This window comes from Phacochoerus africanus, chromosome 15 (genome assembly GCF_016906955.1).
Source record: "Phacochoerus africanus isolate WHEZ1 chromosome 15, ROS_Pafr_v1, whole genome shotgun sequence".
NCBI classification, from domain to species: domain Eukaryota; kingdom Metazoa; phylum Chordata; class Mammalia; order Artiodactyla; family Suidae; genus Phacochoerus; species Phacochoerus africanus.
Window position 1 is genome coordinate 897,182 of NC_062558.1, and position 19,038 is coordinate 916,219.

At 46.2% G+C, this 19,038-nt stretch overlaps 1 protein-coding gene across 2 annotated transcripts in view; it reads right to left on the reverse strand.

Annotated features, from left to right (window-relative positions):
• LOC125116655 (SHC-transforming protein 3-like) overlaps nucleotides 1–13,887 on the reverse strand; it is a 74,514-nt gene extending 60,627 nt beyond the window's left edge. For both annotated transcript variants that reach the window (XM_047762087.1, XM_047762088.1), the window contains exon 1: nucleotides 13,084–13,887. In XM_047762087.1, coding sequence (XP_047618043.1) covers nucleotides 13,084–13,539 — 456 coding nt within the window. In that variant the 5' untranslated portion in view covers nucleotides 13,540–13,887. The remainder of the gene's footprint in view (nucleotides 1–13,083) is intronic.
• Between the last annotated feature and the right edge of the window lie 5,151 nt (nucleotides 13,888–19,038).

The window sequence follows — 19,038 nt, forward strand, 5'->3', positions numbered from 1 at the left end:
TGTGTAGCTGAATCCCTTGCAAGCCTAATAGCAACACCACATTCTTAGCCCAGCTGGCCTTCTTCTGTGGGCCCACTGGTCCTTGGGCCCCAGTCTCAATACTGGGACTCGGCTTTTTGGACCAGACTCCCTCTGGATTCCTGGCTTTGCCTTTCACTCCTTGCGACATACCTTTTGCCTGGAGCCTGCCTCACCCTCCTGGCCCTTAGGGAACAGCCATCAGCCCATCATCTGGACTCAAACGACTGAGAACAGGACTAAGTTACGTCGGAAGCCTTGTCATGACTACAGGATCTGTTCAGATAGCAACCCCCCTTTACTAAATTTATTTTATTGAAGTATAGTTGATTTACAATGTTGTGTTAATTTCTCCTGTCCAGCAAAGTCACTCAGTTATACATAAATACTATTTTTCCTAGTTTTTCCATTATAGTTTATGACAGATAATGAATATAGTGCCTGTGCTACCCAGGAGGACTTTGTCGGTTATCCGTCCTATATGTAATTGTTTGCATCTGCTAATCCCAAACTCCCAGTCCATCCCTCCTCGCTAACCCTTGGCAACCACAAGTTTCTCCTCTATGTTTGTGAGTCTATTTCTGTTTTGTAGATAAGATAATTTGTGCCATATTTTATTTTATTTTTGTCTTTTTGCCTTTTCTTGGGCCGCTCCCACGGCACACGGAGTTTCCCAGGCTAGGGGTCGAATCGGAGCTGTAGCCACCGGCCTACGCCAGAGCCACAGCAACACGGGATACGAGCCGCGTCTGCAACCTACACCACAGCTCACGGCAACGCCGGATCGTTAACCCACTGAGCAAGAGCAGGGATGGAACCCGCAACCTCATGGTTCCTAGTCGGATTCGTTAACCACTGCGCCACGACGGGAACTCCTGTGCCGTGTTTTAGATTCCGCATATAAGTGATATCACATGGTATCTGTCCTTCTCTATCTGACTTACTTCACTTAGTACGATCATCTCTAGGTCCATCCATGTTGCTGCAAATGCATTATTTCTTTTTTTTTTTCTTGTCTTTTTGTCTTTTTAGGGCCGAACCCTCAGCATACGGAGGTTCCCAGGCTACGCATCTAATCAGAGCTATAGCCGCTGGCCTACACCACAATTCACTGCAACGCCGGATCCTTAATCCCCTGAGCAAGGCCAGGGATGGAACCCACAACCTCATGGGTTCCTAGTCTCATTCGTTTCCACTGTGCCACGACGGGAACTCTTTATTTCATTATTTTTTATGGAGGTAGCCCCTTATTCGTTTCTAGGATTGATGATTTGTATCTTCTTTCTTTTTATCTTTGTCTGTTTTGCTGGGTTTATATACTTGATTTTTTTCAAAGAATCAGAATTTTGTTTCATTTATTTATTTCTATTGATTTTGTCTTTCATTGCATTGATTTCTGCTTTTATCTGTTATTTCCTTCTTGCTGTTTGCTTTGGCTTTATTTTGTCCTTTTTTAAAATGTCTTGTGGGGAGTTCCCATTGTGATGCAGCAGAAACTAATCCGATTGGGAACCATGAGGTTGCAGGTTCAATCCCCGGCCTTGCTCAGTGGGTTAAGGATACAGCGTTGCCGTGAGCTGTGGTGTAGGTTGCAGACGTGGCTTGGATCTGGCATTGCTGTGGCTGTGGCTGTGGCTGGCAGCTGTGGCTCTGATTCGACCCTTAGCCTGGGAACCTCCGTATGCCACAGATGCGGCCATGAAAAGCAAAAAAAAAAAAAAAAAAGTCTTGTGGGATGGACTGGGAATTTGGGGTTAACAGATGCAAACTATTGCCTTTGGAATGGATAAGCAATGAGGTCCTGTTGTATAGCACTGGGAACTATATCTAGTCACTTGTGATGGAGCATGATAATGTGAAAAAACAAAGAATGTATACATGTATGTGTGACTGGGTCACCTTGCTGTGCAGTGGAAGATTGACAGAACACTGGTAAACCAGCTATAATGGAAAAAATAAAACTCATTATTTAAAAAAAAAATGTCTTGGAGTTCCTGTCGTGGCGCAGTGGTTAACCAATCCGACTAGGAACCATGAGATTGCAGGTTCGATCCCTGCCCTTGCTCAGTGGGTTAACGATCCAGCGTTGCCGTGAGCTGTGTTGTAGGTTGCAGGCGCGGCTTGGATCCAGCGTTGCTGTGGCTCTGGCGTAGGCCGGCAGCTACAGCTCCGATTCGACCCCTAGCCTAGGAACTTCCATATGCCTTGGGAGCGGCCCAATAAATAGCAAAAAGACCAAAAAAAAAAAAAAAAGTCTTGAGCTAGATACTAGATTATTGCTTGGAGAACTCTTTTCTTTTCCAAAGTAAGCAATTTCCCTATTGGCATCATTCTAGCTGCGTCCCAGATATTTTGATATGACATAGTTTCATTTTCATTCAATTCTATGTACTTTTAAGTTTCCTTTGAAATTTGTCCTCTGTCCCATAGATTAGTTTTGGGCATGTTGCTTAATTTTCAAGTGTTTGACCATTTTCCGGTTGTCCTTCCTTACTGATTTCTAATTTGAAGCCTTTTGGTCAGAGAGCATACTCTGATTCCAATTATTTTAAACTTGGTTAGATTTGTTTGTTTTATGGCTTGAGCTGGGTAGTTGTTCCATGGGCACTTGATAAAAATGTTTATTCTGCAACAGTTTCTTGGGGCACTCTACGTACGTCTACTAGATTCTGTAGGTTGATTACGTTGTTCGGTTTTGTATGTTCTTGCTGATTTTCAGCACAGAAGCCTATCAATTACTCAGAGTGCACTGTGGAAGTCTCCAACTATAACTGCAGATATATATAAGCATTTCTGTACTTGTTTCCGTTATAAGCATCAGTTCATATTACACACACATTGTTGCATCATGCCAATACTGCCTTGTGAAAATCTTTCCCGGTCAACCATAATCAAACTCTAACACATGGTTTTAAATATCTGCATGTTACTGCATGGTGTGAAGGCACCAGAACTTACTCCATCATTCTATTGTGAGACGTTCACTTTGTTTTACAGGTGACATGATGCCCGGTGATGATGCCACTGGCCTTCTTAATTGCAGTTCTGAGTTTCGATGACAGAGGCTGATGGTTAGAAGCTCACAATAGTTGAGTGGGCTCTAGTGAGCAGGGGTGGGTAGGAGAGTGGAGGCTGGAGGCGGGGGTTGAGTCTACATTGAGCTTTTTGATAAAAGGAAGTGTGACTCTGAAAACCATCAATAATACTGCTTGTGGATTATACCAAAGACGTCATAAAGAAAGCCCTATCATTCTTTCTTGGAAAAAAAAGAGCAGCTGTAGCTTAGACAAAGATGAATATATCTCTGTCATTATACGTCATGGAGGCATATAAACCTAAGACCCAAATGACTCTTGGGCCAGAACAAAACTCTAACAACAGAATATACACCAACCCAAGCCGGAAATTCAATTCCACCAAACTCTTTACATGAGCAAAATCTCTTAAATTTAGTTGACAAACTAAGATACAACTACATAAGACAATCTAGGATATGGTGAGATCAAGACTGTTGACTTAAGTGAGAAATCTTTAGCCTGGAGAGGAGAAAGTGGGGGAAACACACTTCCAGGACCTCAGGGACTGTCACCTGGCAAAGAAGGAGATCAGACCTGCCAACATCAGCCACGTGGAGGGAGGGCATCGAGGGCAATGCAGCAAGGACCAGTGTGGCTGGACCTCTCCACTAAACAGGCAGCATCCTGACTCCAAGAGGCTGTTACTGACAAATGGCAGCCGACATCTCGGCTTCCCTCTGGCCGTGGCCAGTCTGCAGCGGGATGTCTTTCCCATGCCCTAGTCACACGCCGTGCCCACTCCCACCTGCAGAGCGTTTCTCACTCGGATTCTCCTGCTTGGAAGCCCTCCACCCCTCCACCCACCCTGATCTGAACAATCTTTCAGGACCCTGGAAAAAAACCCACCCTCTCTGGAAAAGCCTTTCCTGATAACCCCAGCCACCGCCAGTCTCTCACCATGCCATTGGCACCTTATTGAACAGGAGTGTTTTTCTTTCATTTAAAAAGGGAGCAGCTTTTCCTGCTCAACTGGATCACCAGTTCTTTTTGGAAACCCACCCTGTACCTCTTTCATAATCTACAATATCTTCCACGGGACAAGGCAAGTAATTGAGCCCTCGAAAAATACTTGTTGATACATTCATTTTGCCTCGTTCTTTTCAGAAATCCATGCACTTTAATTAGAGGTAGGAGCACATGGAAGGGTTTAGCAGTTTCACTCTCTGTTTAGAAACATCCTGGTGAAATCTGGCTATGCAATGTTTTAAGTTAATAATGAGTATCCACAGCTCTCGTTAAAGCTGATTCTTACTGAAATTCTTCTGCAATTAGCTTTAAAGAAAAACAGCCATAAAAACAGACTTCATGGGTCTGCTAATAATGTTTCTCATCTATGAAACAGCCTGTAAAGACTTTGCGTGGGCTGTGTCATATACATACCAGTTCATGGAAAGGACAATTATAACGAAATTTTCAAATAGAAGAGATTTCAAACGTGCCTCTTTGAAGTTACAGCCCTAATCACCAACAATATACAAACAGGCCCACAGGTCACCCTCCTGACCAATCTCTTTTGCTCTGTCACATTCCTCAGTGCCCCACAGCCGCCCTGATTCCTCCATCTATTAAGTGTTTATCACAGGTTCTTTCCTGGGGAAGTTTTGGGAAGAGCCACCTTTTCTACAGTTCATGACTTTCGATCACACACATAACACACACACCCCACCTCACCTTGGAGAATGACTTCCGTGAAAGCAGGAACCATTTAATTCATCATGGATTCTCAGGGGGCCCCAGTGACAGGCATCTGGTAGGATCCTACTCAGCATGGATTGAAATGACGAGCACAAAGACAAACACACAAGGCTGTACAGATCCTGAGGAGTGAACATGAACTCTGCCCTCAGCAGAGAGGCAGGAGGGAAGAGCTGCTGAGTTTCGGAAGCTAACAGAGGGAGCTCCCATTGAGATTCAGACTAGTATCCATGATACTATGTGGGTTCAATCCCTGGCTTCATTCAGTGGGTTAAGGATCTGGCATTGCTGTGGCTGTGCTGAAGGCTGGCAGCTGCAGCTCCAGTCCAGCCCTTAGCCTGAGAACTTCCATATGCAGCTCTAAAAAGCCAAAAAAAAAAAAAAAAGGAAGGAAAGAAAGAAAGCTAACAGAGTTATTCCAGGCCAAGATGGAGTAGAGAAAAGGGGTCCAGAGTGGGAGAATCTGAGCTAAGACCAGAGGGGCAGCTGTTGAGGAAAACAAGTTGTTTCATGTGGCTGAAATATTGGGCATTGAGGAGCAAGAGATAAAGCTCAAGAGTTAGACTGAAGCCAAACCAGGAGAGTTTGTGTGTCGTAATAAGGAGTTTGGATTGAATTCTAGAAGCAAAGGCAAGCAACAGAGAGCTTTTAATTAGAAAGATGAGACATGTATTTTACAAAGATAAATGATTCACCACATTAACAGAAAAAAAAGGTGAAACTTATACATTTATCTCACTAGAATGCTGATTACGAATTTGAGAAAATTATGGTCATGGAGAACAGACTTGTGTTCTCCCAAGGGGGAGGGGGAGGGAGTGGGATGGACTGGGAATTTGGGGTTCAGGGATGCAAACTATTGCCTTTGGGATGGATAGGCCATGGGATCCTGTTGTGTAGCACTGGGAACTATGTCTGGTCACTTGTGATGGAGCAGGATAATGTTAGAAAAAAGAATGTATACATATATGTGCGACTGGGTCACCTCACTGTGCAGGAGAAAATTGACAGAACACCGTAAACCAGCTATCATGGAAAAAATAAAAATCATGATAAAACATGCTTTAAAAAATCTGGAAAGCCAGGGTTGTAGGAAATGTTGGTAAAAGTGTTTATGATGTAGTAAATGTCTTCCTTTGCAGGTAGGTACAGAGGACTCACTTTGTAGCCAGGAGTGAAGAAGTCACCTCCATCAAGAGACTCATTCCGGAGTTCCCGTCGTGGCGCAGTGGTTCACGAATCCGACGAGGAACCATGAGGCTGTGGGTTCGATCCCTGGCCTTGCTCCGTGGGTTAACGATCCGGCATTGCCGTGAGCTGCGGTGTAGGTTGCAGACGCGGCTCGGATCCCGCGTTGCTGTGGCTCTGGCGTAGGCCGGCGGCTACAGCTCCGATTCGACCCCTAGCCTGGGAACCTCCATATGCCGAAGGAGCAGCCCAAGAAATAGCAACAACAACAACAAAAAGACAAAAAAAAAAAAAGAGAGACTCATTCCTTATACTCTAGGTCCCACCAATGCAATAGGGAAAAAAAAGATAAATATAGGGTAAAACTTGTACACACAGGCAAAAATATTTGTCCAAGTGGAAAGAGGCATGTAAAAGAATGCTCGTTATTTTACTCCCTGTGATAAACTGGAAACTATCTACATGCCTAACAATAGGGAATTGTTTAAATAAATATTATCGTCTCCACACATACGAATATTAAGCAAATGCCAAAAGTAATGAAGCAGAATCATAGGCACTAATACTGAAAGATTTCCAAGGCATACTAAATGAAAAGAGCAAGCCACAGAACAATGTACATAGAATGTTCTTTGTGGAACAGAAAGGAAAATGAAAAGACAAGAGAAAGGGAGAAGAAAAGTGTGTATGTGTGTGTCTAGAAATATAAGTAGCAAACAAGTGACGGTGATTATCTCTAAGAGGAAGAAAATTAGAAAGGAAAGCAGATGAGGGGAAACTTTTGAACACCTAAGTAAGTCTATATCATATTTTTTATCCAATTTAAAAAGAAGCGTTTTTCCCAAAGCAGTCATCTGAAGACCAGTTAGTTTATTGAAATAATCACAGCAAGAAGTGGTAAAGGCATGAATTAGGACAAAAGGAAAGGGAAAGAAAAAATATTTGAAACTCTATTGAATAGGAATGATGGTTTAGATAGTTTAGTGGCCAAAGAAGAGTAATGGGTTTAGGAAAAGCAGGCATGCAAGAATGGGTCTGAGGTCTCAGATTTGGGAATTGGATGAGTGACACCGTTAACTGAGACACAGAATGCAAGTGGGAAAGGTCGTGAACCCAGGTTGAGACCTGTTTCATTTAAGAGGCTATGAGGAGTTCCCTTGTGGCTCAGTGGGTTAAGGATCCAGTGTTGTCACTGGACAGAATTGTCCCAGAGTTCGGTCCCAGTTCAGGACGGAGAACTTCCACATGCTGCAGGCACAGCCAAAACAAAACAAAAGACAGGCTCTGAAACAGGAGCTGGGCATGTTCCATGGACAGTAAGCAAGACAGATCTGGGCTCAATGTACACCACTGGCCTTTGGCCCCTGTCACTGGTCCAAGCCAACATCATCCCTCCTAATTGTCTCCCAGCGGCTTCTACTTTCATCCCTGCCTTTCCGATCTGTTCTCCACACAGAAGACAGAAAAGTCTTTCAGAAACTCTACAGTGTTTTCCGATGCACTTAACTGCATTGGAAGTTAATCCAATCCCTCGGGATCCTCCCCCTGACTCAATACGCTTTGGCTACACAGAACACTCTCCATTTCTATCTCCTCCTCCTCGGATGGGACACACACACACACACCACACTCATGCACTAACACATCTGCACACCAGTCCCATCCATCTTCCTGAATATCTAGAGCTCCACTTCAGTAACGTCTCCTCGGAGAAGCCCTCCTTGATTTCTTCATCCCCACCACCAAGGTGGTCTCCTGGCAGCATTCCCTCATCTCTCTCTACCCCTGGCACCAAAAGAACTGTGCCCACCTCCAGGAGGACTGACATGTCGTGAAGGGGGCTGACTCTTCCCCATGAAGAGCACTCCAAACAGTCGCATTTTCACTGTCATCCCAAGAAGTAAAAGCAATGTTACTCCCTCTTTGGGGGAGAGCTAAGGGGCCCTTATTACACAGTGTTTCTGCTGAAAACCAGATCAAGGGCTAGTTTTGCATCCGCAGAGCTAGATGTTGTAATTTTTCACGATTTGTTTTGAAGCATAGGCTATCTCTATGGGCAAGGGGGATTAGAAGTGCTGAATATTTGCAAAACAAAAAGCAATAGGACTGAACCTGATCTATCAGTCCCTCTAGACAGTCAAACAATTATATCTAACGGACTTTGTTAAAATAAAGTTGGTCAGAAGGATCCCAGCAAAGAACAGGGCTGGTGTGAGGTTGGGTCAAGGCCAAGTTCCACCGAGTTTGCAGGGTTCATACAAATTTAAATTCTTAAAATCTGGAATGAAAGCTGTCCTGCTTTTTCTGACCATTCAATAGACAAGAGTGAGGAAAGGGTCTTCTTCCCTTGAGGAAACGACACATTTCAGACAACACACCGGGATGGCTTCAAGCCTAAAAGGGGCAGTCTCATCACCAGCTCTTTGAACATTTTTTTTTTCTCAGAAAGCCTTGGCTTTGAGGGGTTTTGGATATTCCAACACCACTGGGCATCATGAATGCCTGCAATAAGATGAAGTTCCAGCCCCTGGGCTCACTCTTCTCCGCACCTGCTCCTCTGGCATCGGTGTTTCCCTGCAGTTCCTGAGGAGACAGGGTCATGGCCAGAGACCCAGCCCTCCCCTACAAGGTGGTGGAACTCACCAGACCTCTCCCGTGGAGAGGCAAGCCAGGTCTGAGCACAGACTCCGAGGACCAAAGACCACGGATGCCCTGAGCTGCCGTCATCTGCCAGAACAGAGACGGATCCCAGACGGATACCACAGAGAGTCAGGAAGATGCAAGACGATGCCAGCCCCCCAAGAAGAGCAGCGACTGGTCCTCTCCCCTCCAGGAACGTCAGGGTCTCCCTGACTCCCCATCAGGGTGAAGAGCACAGAGCTACCTAAACCTTGGAAAGTCAGCCTTTGACCTGGCACCTGGCTGGACTCCCGTGGTTTTCAGGGAGCTTCCTGCCCGCCCCCCTCCAAGTTTAATGAGTGCCATTCACTTTCTTTTAATACAATCCTAGTGCTGGAGGCAGAGACTGACATACACCAGGAGGCCACTGTCATCACCCTGGTGATAGGGAGCGAAGAGGCGAAACCACATGGGGACAAGAATCATTTGCTGTTTTCTTGCCTCATGTTAACTTATGAATTTGCAGGGTCAAAAGCAATTTGAAAGATTATTGTACGATTGCACACACACACACACACACACACCCCATGGTCAGTATCCATCCTATTGTGCAGTTACACACACACACTCACACACTCACACAGAGTCAACATCCACCCACTCAGCAGGTCATTTTTAGCTGAGCACCTTCCACCATAAAGACATTCTTTATCCACTACACATTGTAGATTTTTTATGTTAAAATTCAAAAAAAATTTTTTCTTGTCCTTTACCCAGGAACTAGGCACAACTATCATTTCTTGCCATTTCATCTGAAATCATCTTATTTCTGAATTAAGAAATTCCAGAGAGTTCCCATTGTGGCTCAGAGGAAACAAACCCAACTGATATCCATAAAGATGTGGGTTTGATCTCTGGCCTCATTCAGTGGGTTGAGGACCCGACGTTGCCGTTGCCGTGAGATGTGGTGTAGGTCTCAGGCGCGGCTCGGATCTGATATTGCTGTGGCTGTGGCTGATAGCTGTAGCTCCAATTAGACCCCCAGCCTGGGAAATTCATATGTTTCAGGTATGGCCCTAAAAAGAAAAGAAGAAGGAAAAAGAAAAGTAAATTCCATTCAACTTTTTTTCTTGGCTATTTTCACTGAAAATAAAATGTTGAATCCTCATGGTGCTTCCTTCGGAACCCCACAAAATTCTCTGGCCGGCAGCACCACAGGGTCTGGCCCTGACCACAGCCACAGTACAGGCACCTGACCCAGGAGGCACAGCCTGAGACCACGGTGCATCTCCCAGACCCCTTTCTTCCAGGCGTACCAGGTAAGGTAGGCAAGGAGCTGCCTCAGCCACAACACTCGCTTGGGCCAGTCCCCCTTGTCACAGAAGCCCCACCCAGCACAACCCACCTATCTACTTAGTGCAGCCCCACAGAAATGTCCAGAGGCAGGCTGACCTCTTAAGGTGGCCAAGTGTATCTGCGGTCTGGGTAGCCACACACCTCTCAAACCCCCCACGTCCAGGCCACTTCCCTGCTCAGAGACACCAGAGCCAAGCAAAGGGTTGTGGGCTTCAATCCCCCTTCAGAACCAGCCTGATGGCTGGAAAGCCAGTCTCCTACATGTTTGACATGTTTGCTGACCTAGTTTCCTATGAGCACAACTTTGCTTAAATGGTATTTATCACATATTCCTCAAAACTACGGCATATATTCAGAGATAAAATAGAGTGGGGAGGTAGGAAAGCTTCATCAAAAGCTTATCATTCAAGGAGTTTCCGTCGTGGTGCAGCAGAAACGAACTCGACTGGGAACAATGAGGTTGTGGGTTCCATCCCCGGCCTTGCTTGGTGGGTTAGGGATCCAGTGTTGTGGTGAGCTGTGGTGTAGGTGGCAGACGCGGCTTGGATCCCGCGTTGCTGTGGCTATGCGCCAGCAGCTACAGCTCTGATTTGACCCCTAGCCTGGGAACCTCCATGTGCCAAGGTTGTGGCCCTAAAAAGACAAAAAGACAAGAAAAAATTAAAAAGAAAGAAAGATTGCCCCTTTTCTATCTGCCACAGACCTTTCAAAGTCAGGAAGTCAGGATACCAATAGAACTACTCACAAATCAGCAAATAATACCAAATGAGGTGGGGTTTTTTTGTTTTTTGTTTCGGTTTTTTGGTTTTTTGGTTTTGTTTTTTTGTTTTTGTTTTTTTTTCTTTTTATGGCCACACTTGCAGCCTACGGAGGTTCCCAGGCTAGAGGCGGAATGGGGAGCTGCAGCTGCCGACCTCTGGGATCTGAGCCACGGCTGGGACCTACACCACAGCTCAGGGAAATGCCAGATCCTTAACCCACTGAGCAAGGCCAGGGATCAAACCTGCATCTTCATGGATAATGGTTGGGTTCGTAGCCCACTGAGCCACAACGGGAACTCTAAGATTTTTTTTTTTTCCAGTTCTGTGATTTTTTTTTTAAGAAAATACATTCAAAGTTCTCAGTGCAACATGGGCAAGTCAGAGGGCCATGTGATAATATGAATCACACCTGTGCAGAAGAAATTGTCCTTTGGTGTCTAATCTCCTTTACTGTGTGATTTCAAACTTTTCCAGGGAAGCCTCTGCTTATGTTCCTACAACTCCACCACTCACCACTGAAGATGGACGGGGGAACTGCAGGGAGCACTCACCGGCCATGCTTTGTGCCCCCAGGACACTGCATTCCTGAAGCCCAACAAAGTGACCCTAAACCCTAGGCTAGGCTCTGGGCAGACCTAGCCTTCTGCCTTTTTGAATGCTGCTGCTGCTACTGCTTCGGGTGTTACAACCAAACGGCCAGGCAAGCAGACTAGTTTTAGTAGCTCATCATTCTTCAGCCACAACTGACAGAACTGCCTTCATCCTTCAAAAAGCAAGAAGAAAAGCCCTAAGCAAAGGGAAGGATTTTTTAAGGCATAAGTTTGAAAAGTCTCTGCGAACTGCCCTCTACGTTCAAGACGACAGGTATAAAAAGCTTTGCCAACATCCACCTATTTCGAATGTAGCCTTTTTTTTTTCCCCGTTTAGACAGCAATTATACTAATATGCCACAGGTAATATATTCTAGCATCACTCCTTAACCTCAGAGTTGCCAGAGTTTGGGGTTTGGTTTTGTTTTTCTTCTCTTCTTTTTTGCTTTTGGCTCCCGGTTATATAATTTCAAGGAGGAATACAAGAAGAACATGCTTTTTCTTTTATAATAACCTCAACCAGCGGTGCTACTTTGTGCTGATCTAAATCCCTTCTGTAAAATATATTAATCCATTCTCAGAAGCTAAGAATGAAGATTAAATTAAAAGGCAGCCCCATTTCTAATACTGATGATCACATGCCTTTGTACTTTGTAGGTAGTTAAAGATAATCCACAAAGTTAACTGTTTCCTTTAGTATTTGGTTCCAAAACTACCAAGATACACCATTTTGTTGAGGATGTGGTCTGTAGCCTTTTTAATCTGGGTCTGCAGCCAGTACGTATGGACTAGGTGGCCTGCAGTTTTCTCAAAGTGATTTTGACGAGACTGGAGACAGAGTTTGTGTTTCTCTCTCTCTCTCTCTTTTTTTTTTTTTAAACAAAAAGCCCTGCCTCAGGGTGATGAGACTGAAATAATGTAGTTTTGACCCCTTCTGCCAGTCTGGAGGACGTCTGCCCGGCTGGTGGCCCTCTGCTGCCCTGCGGCCAGGAACATAACAAGCATGTGACAGGCCAACTGAACTAGGCGGAGTATTTGTTCTTTAAATATCATAGAGTACTTGCATAAGGGAAGAATTTTGTGGACCACATCAGATGGATTGTGTAATTCTTTGTGTTGGAGGAAAAAAATCTCCTTTCCAGCCTGTGGCTCAGTTCTCTCTAGCCTATTTAAATGGAAGACTACAGTCCCCAGGGAAGACCAGTCCTCAATTCTCCTGCTGCTGCTGTAAACCGAAACGGTTTGGTATGGAACGAAAGGCAGGCACCAAGGAAAACCTTACTGGAAAGTACAACCTGTCTGGTATGGAGCAAGGATGGCATTTGGCCTGCACAGCAAGGCGCTGGAAATTCTTGCTGTGGGAGAAATGAAACCACCTACCCTGCCGCCTGGGGCAAACACAGCAGAAGTAGTGACACCAACCGCCTTTCTCACAGCTGGGGCTGCCCAGTTCTTCCCCCTGTACCCTAGTAGGCCTGAAGCACAGTTTCCAGGCATGGCGGCCCATGCTGAGAGGGGTACTGGCTGGACACAAGACCAAGTGGGGTGGCAAAGACATGCCAAAGGAGCGGGGCCAAGGGAAGCCAGGACAGACTGAGGTCACTGATCTCAAGCCTTCTCCCCATGGATGCGCAACGGGCGCGTTAGCTGTGCCTGGTCCCCGCTGCCAGGCGAGCTGACTACAAACAAGTGCGCACCTCCTGACCTCCAAGACGACCCACCGTGCCGGAAGCCCCTGTGCCCAGGCTTCCCTACCCTGTCGCCCGCGCCCGCACCCACCTTGACGACGTAGGTGACTCCAGCCCCCAGCACCTGGTCGTTGGCGTGCGGGGCGTGGGGCGGCGGCTCGTCGCCGGGTCGGCCCTTTCTGGCGGCGCGCATGGCCGGGGCGCGGGGGCCGGGGGGCGCGCTGCCGTCCGGGGCGGCCAGGCTGGGAGCGCTGCAGCTGCCCGAGAGCCGCGCGCCCGCCCGCTCCCTGGCCGCCGACAGGCCGCGGAGGCCCGAACTGGAGAGTTTCAGGTGGGACACCTTGTGGAGCAGGTGGCCCAAGCTGCCTGGCCCATCGTCGGGCGCCCTGCGCAGCGCGTCTCCGGACACCAGGTAGGGGGCCGCCGCCGGGGCTGCGCGCGCCGCCGAGACCTTGCCCCCGCCGCTCACCGACAGGTTGTGCAGAAGGTCATCCACCGATGTCACCGAGTCATTCCTGAAGCGGTTGTACTTGGTGCGTGGAAGCATGCCCCTCCGTGGGCTCGCCGCATCCGCCCGGGCGCTGCAGGTGCCGGCCCCGGCGCGGGCTGCCGCGCATAGCAGGCGAGCCGCGGTCCCCGGGGCGGGACGGAGCGGCCGGGACAGCTGGTTGGGGGGCGCGAGCAGCGGCGCCGGCCTCCCACCGCTAACACCCCGCACCGCCGCGGACGCGCAGCCCCGGCCCCGGACTTGGCTGCTGAGGGCGGCACGTTTGCTTTGCAAAAGTCATAGTTTCCTCTGATGAGCGCCCAGCTGCTTGGGGCTGCTCACAGCAAAAGCATGACTCACTCCGAGAGGAGACCCTTCTCAACAAAGGCTCGGTGAGCACTGCAAATCACTTCCTGTAGCAAAAAAAAAAAAAAAGGAAAAAAAGAAGAAAAAACCACATACACCCACTGACAGCACACTAGAGCCAATCAATTCTCAAATTTCCTTTTTCTACCTTCCCAGATATTTTCTTCCAACCTTTGGTTTTTCACCTCCCCATCCCTCGCCACCCCCCACCCCCACCCCAGCATTTGTGCCAGAGGTAAATCCAGTTCCTTCAGATGATCAGATGAACTTTCTGAAACCTTTTATTCTAGGCTATGGTTTTTTCTTCCCTGTTCAGCCCATCTGTGAGCCTGGGAAAGCAGCTGACGGCGCTGCCTTAAAATGTGACGAAGGCTTTTTAAGAATAAGATCTTCAGTGGATCCTCATGAATTCTGATTTTGAAAGCAGGGAAATGTTAAATCGCCCCCCAAAAAATTTTTTTAAAGAATATGCACTCCCAGGTGAATATAAAATACCAATTTCCAGGTTTTTCTTTTTTCTTTTCAAATCGACAGAGCGGCCATGACAAGTGTCTTTGTGGCAATGCAGTTCCTCAAAAAAAAAAAAAAAATCTGCATATGAACTTCTGCACAGAGCCAGTTAGGGTCTCTTCCCTGCTAATTTGCAGCAGTCTTTCAGCCAGGGCTAAGTTGAAAACCTACTTCCGAAAAAGAAGAGTGCTTCTTTGATAAATGGCATGAAACTCCAGAAATCTATTCCAAAAAGGGGGCTGTGCTTGAAGCTTTATTCCAACTGAATGTGCTCAAGCTCTGGAAAAATGCCCAAGAAACGCTACAAATACATTTCAATATCCCTTTAGTTGCTGCTTGCAACCCTGCAGTAAGAAAGAAAAAAAAGACGCAGCTGCTCTCATTCCACATCAAATCCACAGAAAAAAATGCCTTATTTTCAGGAGTCGGATACGGATTGCAAGTGAAACGCACAGGCCTTCCTGACCCTCAGCAGCACAGAGCCTTGCTCCCACCCCCTCCCAGAAGGTCTGCGCAGACCAAAACCCCCAGACTCCTGTCACCGGCTCTGCCAGTCTTCATCATGCCTTGAGAGAAGCTGCCCCACTCAGTAAAAAACGCTGCCTGGCCAAGTTTCCCGATTACTTCCGTGCAAAAAAACGAATTTACCTCTAGCACGTTATCAGGTCACCCTGAGTCTTCTCACACCCACGACTAGACATGGGACACTTGAGGTACCAAGCCTGGAAGAGCTTTATGGAACAGGGTGTAACGGGTACCACTCAGGGAGGGCCAGGTGAAGCCAGCTGCTGGAAAGCAGAAGCGCAGAGGAGCAGCGGCTCCCCTCCCAGGGCCGCAGGCCTAGCCGAGCAACCGCCTGGCACTCCTTTTTTTCCTTCCCCTGGCTTGCATAGCAACAGCAAACGCACACCCCAGAGATGACTGTGATGGTTATCGAAGTCCCCCCACATCTAAAGCAAAAATGCCCTATCATTCCCCAACCGTGATCTTCATTAGAAGCAGACAAAAACAGCAAAATATGAATGAAATGCTGTTTGTGTGAATGAAAGGGCTAGCGAGCGAGCCAGCGTTTCTGTGAATGAAGCAGGGCCTTGCAGCCGGCGCCAGGCAATCCCCTGGTTCCAGCGGCTTCAGCCAATGAGCAGCCGCCCCGATGACTCATTCAACAAAAGCTTGCTCAATAGTGGAAGATTCCATTTCAATCAAAGGCGGGATCTTTCATCCAACGGCAGTGTGGGAAAAAGAAAAAAAAAAAAAAAAAAAGCCAGCCTGATTACAAAGATGCTGGGCGCATGGGGACCGCTGTCATGAAGAGAGGAAAAACTAGTTTTTCAAGGAAATTCCAGAACCACTGGTCAGGTGGACGTATAAACAGAATTGCCCTCTTGGAGGTGAGCTCTGCCCTAAAACTTTCATTCAGCCATTCATTTACATCAAGGAATAACCATGAATGTTCCATTCTGTTCAGCATTTATTATGAATGTACAGTGAATGCACATTCAAAACCTAGGCTAGGCTCCTTGCCCTTGATTCTTTTTTGTGAAAGGAATATAGAACAGGCCTGCATGTTGTCTGTCTCCAGGGAGGGAAAAAAAAAAAAAAAAAAACAGCTACAGTGGTTAACCCTTTAGCCAACAGGAGATTCCTAATTCTTTTGTTATGATGAGGCAAATGGAGGGAAATTGGCCATTTTAAAATAGAAAGAGTGACATAAATTTCCTGCCTGTAAGAGGATATATAACCTCAGAGAGTGAATTAATATTTTAAGAATACAGTCGTACAGTAAAACCTCACTTATCAGAAAGATGGTATTAGCCTTTTGGAACATAGGAGAAAAACACAAAGACGATCCCCAAAGCTTCTAGACAGCAAAATAGAAGCTGCAAGCCCAGCCAAGAAGCCCACGTCCCTCCCTTCCAGGACAGCCCTGTGGACTTTTCACTGGGGGCTGTGACTGCTTTTTTTAGACTTTCTTCCAAAAAGCCTAAGTACCAGGTTTATCAGCCTGTGACAACATAGAGATGAATGATGGATGAAATATTCATAGCCTGGTGACAGAGACAAAAAGAGGAAAAAGGAAATCTTTATTACGTCAGCCCTGAGACTCAAGAAGGCCAGGCAGCCTGTGTCCCTTCCAGAATATTTCAGTTGTTCTTTTAAAATCTATTAATTTAAAAATGTATTGAGGTAAAGAACCCGACCAGTATCCATGAGGATGCAGGTTCGATCCCTGAACTCGATCAGTGGGTTAAGGCTCTGGCATTGCCATGAGCTGTGGTGTAGGTCACAGACTAGGCTCGGATTTGACATTGCTGTGGCTGTGCCGTAGGCCGGCAGCTACAGCTCTAATTTGACCCCTAGCCTGGGAACTTGCATATGCCACAGGTGTGGCCCTAAAAAGACCAAAAAATAAAAAATAGGAAATATTTCTTTATAGAAAATGGAAACAAAGACATGATTTGGGGTAAAACCATCTCCATTCTGATTCTTCTGGCGATGCTACAGGTTAGGCCTTCCCTCTGACCCTTGGTTCTTCATACAAGATGTTATGTGAAATCAACCACACTACACCTTACCAACAGTAAAGTGGCTTGGGGTGGGATGGGGTGAGATGGACAGAGAGAGAGAGCGAAATAAAGGATCTGCAATTGTAGCAAGAGAGAAAGAATATTGTCAAGGTTTAAAATGGGTCATATTATACTTCTTTGAGTTTTCTCCGAGGAGGTGTGCCCTCCTGACATGCCATTTTGAAGTTGAAGAGCTTCTCTGAGGGAACTTCTCCACATTAAATGTTAGTCCATGATAGTGGAACTGGGTCCCATCTAGTGAGTATCATTCCACGCTTATGCCAAACACCCTCTCTAGATGGGAAAGAAATAATCCTATCAGCAATTAACGACATCGGGTGCCCCATATTAATCTACTAGAGGAGTTCCCGTCATGGCGCAGTGGTTAACGAATCCGACGAGGAACCATGAGGTTGCGGGTTCGGTCCCTGCCCTTGCTCGGTGGGTTAACCATCCGGCGTTGCCGTGAGCTGTGGTGTAGGTTGCAGACGCGGCTCGGATCCCACGTTGCTGTGGCTCTGGCGTGGGCTGGTGGCTACAGCTCCGATTCGACCCCGAGCCTGGGAACCTCCATATGCCGCGGGAGCGGCCCAAGAAATAGCAAAAAGACAAAAAAAAAAAATCTACTAGAACCAAATCTAACGAGTCATTTTTTTTTAATTTGTTTTAAAAGTTGAATTACTTTTGTGTGAACTTTCCAAATTGCTGGCTTTACTGATTCCATTTGGCATTCCTTGCAGGTTTTATCAAACCATCGATGGCTACTAGGTTTAAAGAATTAGCACGGATTTGGAGGGAATGTGGCTGCCTTAGCTTGGCCTACGACCTTTGTTTCCAGAGAATAATGGAGAGCTGATTTATAATAATCCATAATGTTATAGTAATCTAGAATACCATAAATGAATAACAATATGTGAATAACATATAATAATCTGCAATACTATATGTGAACATTTCCCTACCCTGAGCCTACAGGCTGCTATTTAATACTGTTTAGTGGTGATTATAGGTTAGCATTGCCCTGTATTTCCCTTGCCGAATCAGACACTTACTTAGAGAGGTGGTCAAGAGGAAATAGCTTTGCAAATCCAGATTTTCCAAATGAAAGTTTAGAGTAACTATTATTTGATGTTAAATGTTCACAATTCCTGTAACAGTAATGTTAATTGGCAGGAGCTACAGCTGCCAGCCTACACCACAGCTCCAGCAACGCTGGATCCGAGCCGCGTCTGCAACCTACACCACAGCTCACGGCAACACCAGATCCTCAACCCACTGAGTGAGGCCAGGGATCGAACCCATAACCTCATGGTTCCTAGTTGGCTTCATTTCTGCTGTGCCATGAGGGGAATTCCTAAACAGAAATTTAAAAGTTACATTTAAATACAAAAATACAAATTCTTCAAAAAATGCAAGGTGTAGAAGAGTGTATTTAGCATGCAATATTGTGATTAATGCAAAGGAGAAAATAAGAATTTGGAAATATCAGAGCAGATATAAATGATATAGAGACGAAGAAAATAATAGAAAAGATCAATGAAACTAAAAGCTCGTTCTTCTCTGAAAAAAATAAAGAAAATTGACAAACTTTTAGCCAGACTTTTTCTGGAAAAAAAAAATCAGGAAAAAAAGGGAAAGGGCTCAAATCAAAAAATTAGAAATGAAAAAGGAGGTATTCCTGTTGTGGTTCAGCAGTAACAAACCCAACTAGTACCCATGAGGATGCAGGTTCGATCCCTAGCTTCACTCAGTGGGTTAAGGATCCAGCGTTGCCATGAGCTGTGGTGTAAGTTGCAGGCATGGCTCGGATCCTGAGTTGCTGTGACTGTGGTGTAGGTCAGTGGCTGCAGCTCCGATTTGACCGCTAACCTGGAAGCTTCCATATGCCACAGGTAGGGCCCTAAAAAGCAAAAAAAAAGGAAGGAAGGAGGAAGGAAGGAAGGAAGAAATGAATAGAGAGTGGCAACTGACACCCCAGTAATACAAAGGATCATAGGAGACTATTACCGACAACTCTACAGCAATAAAATGGACAACCTAGAAGAAATGGACAAATTCTTAGAAAGGTAGAATCTCCCAAGACTGACCCAGAAAGACACAAAATATGAACATACCA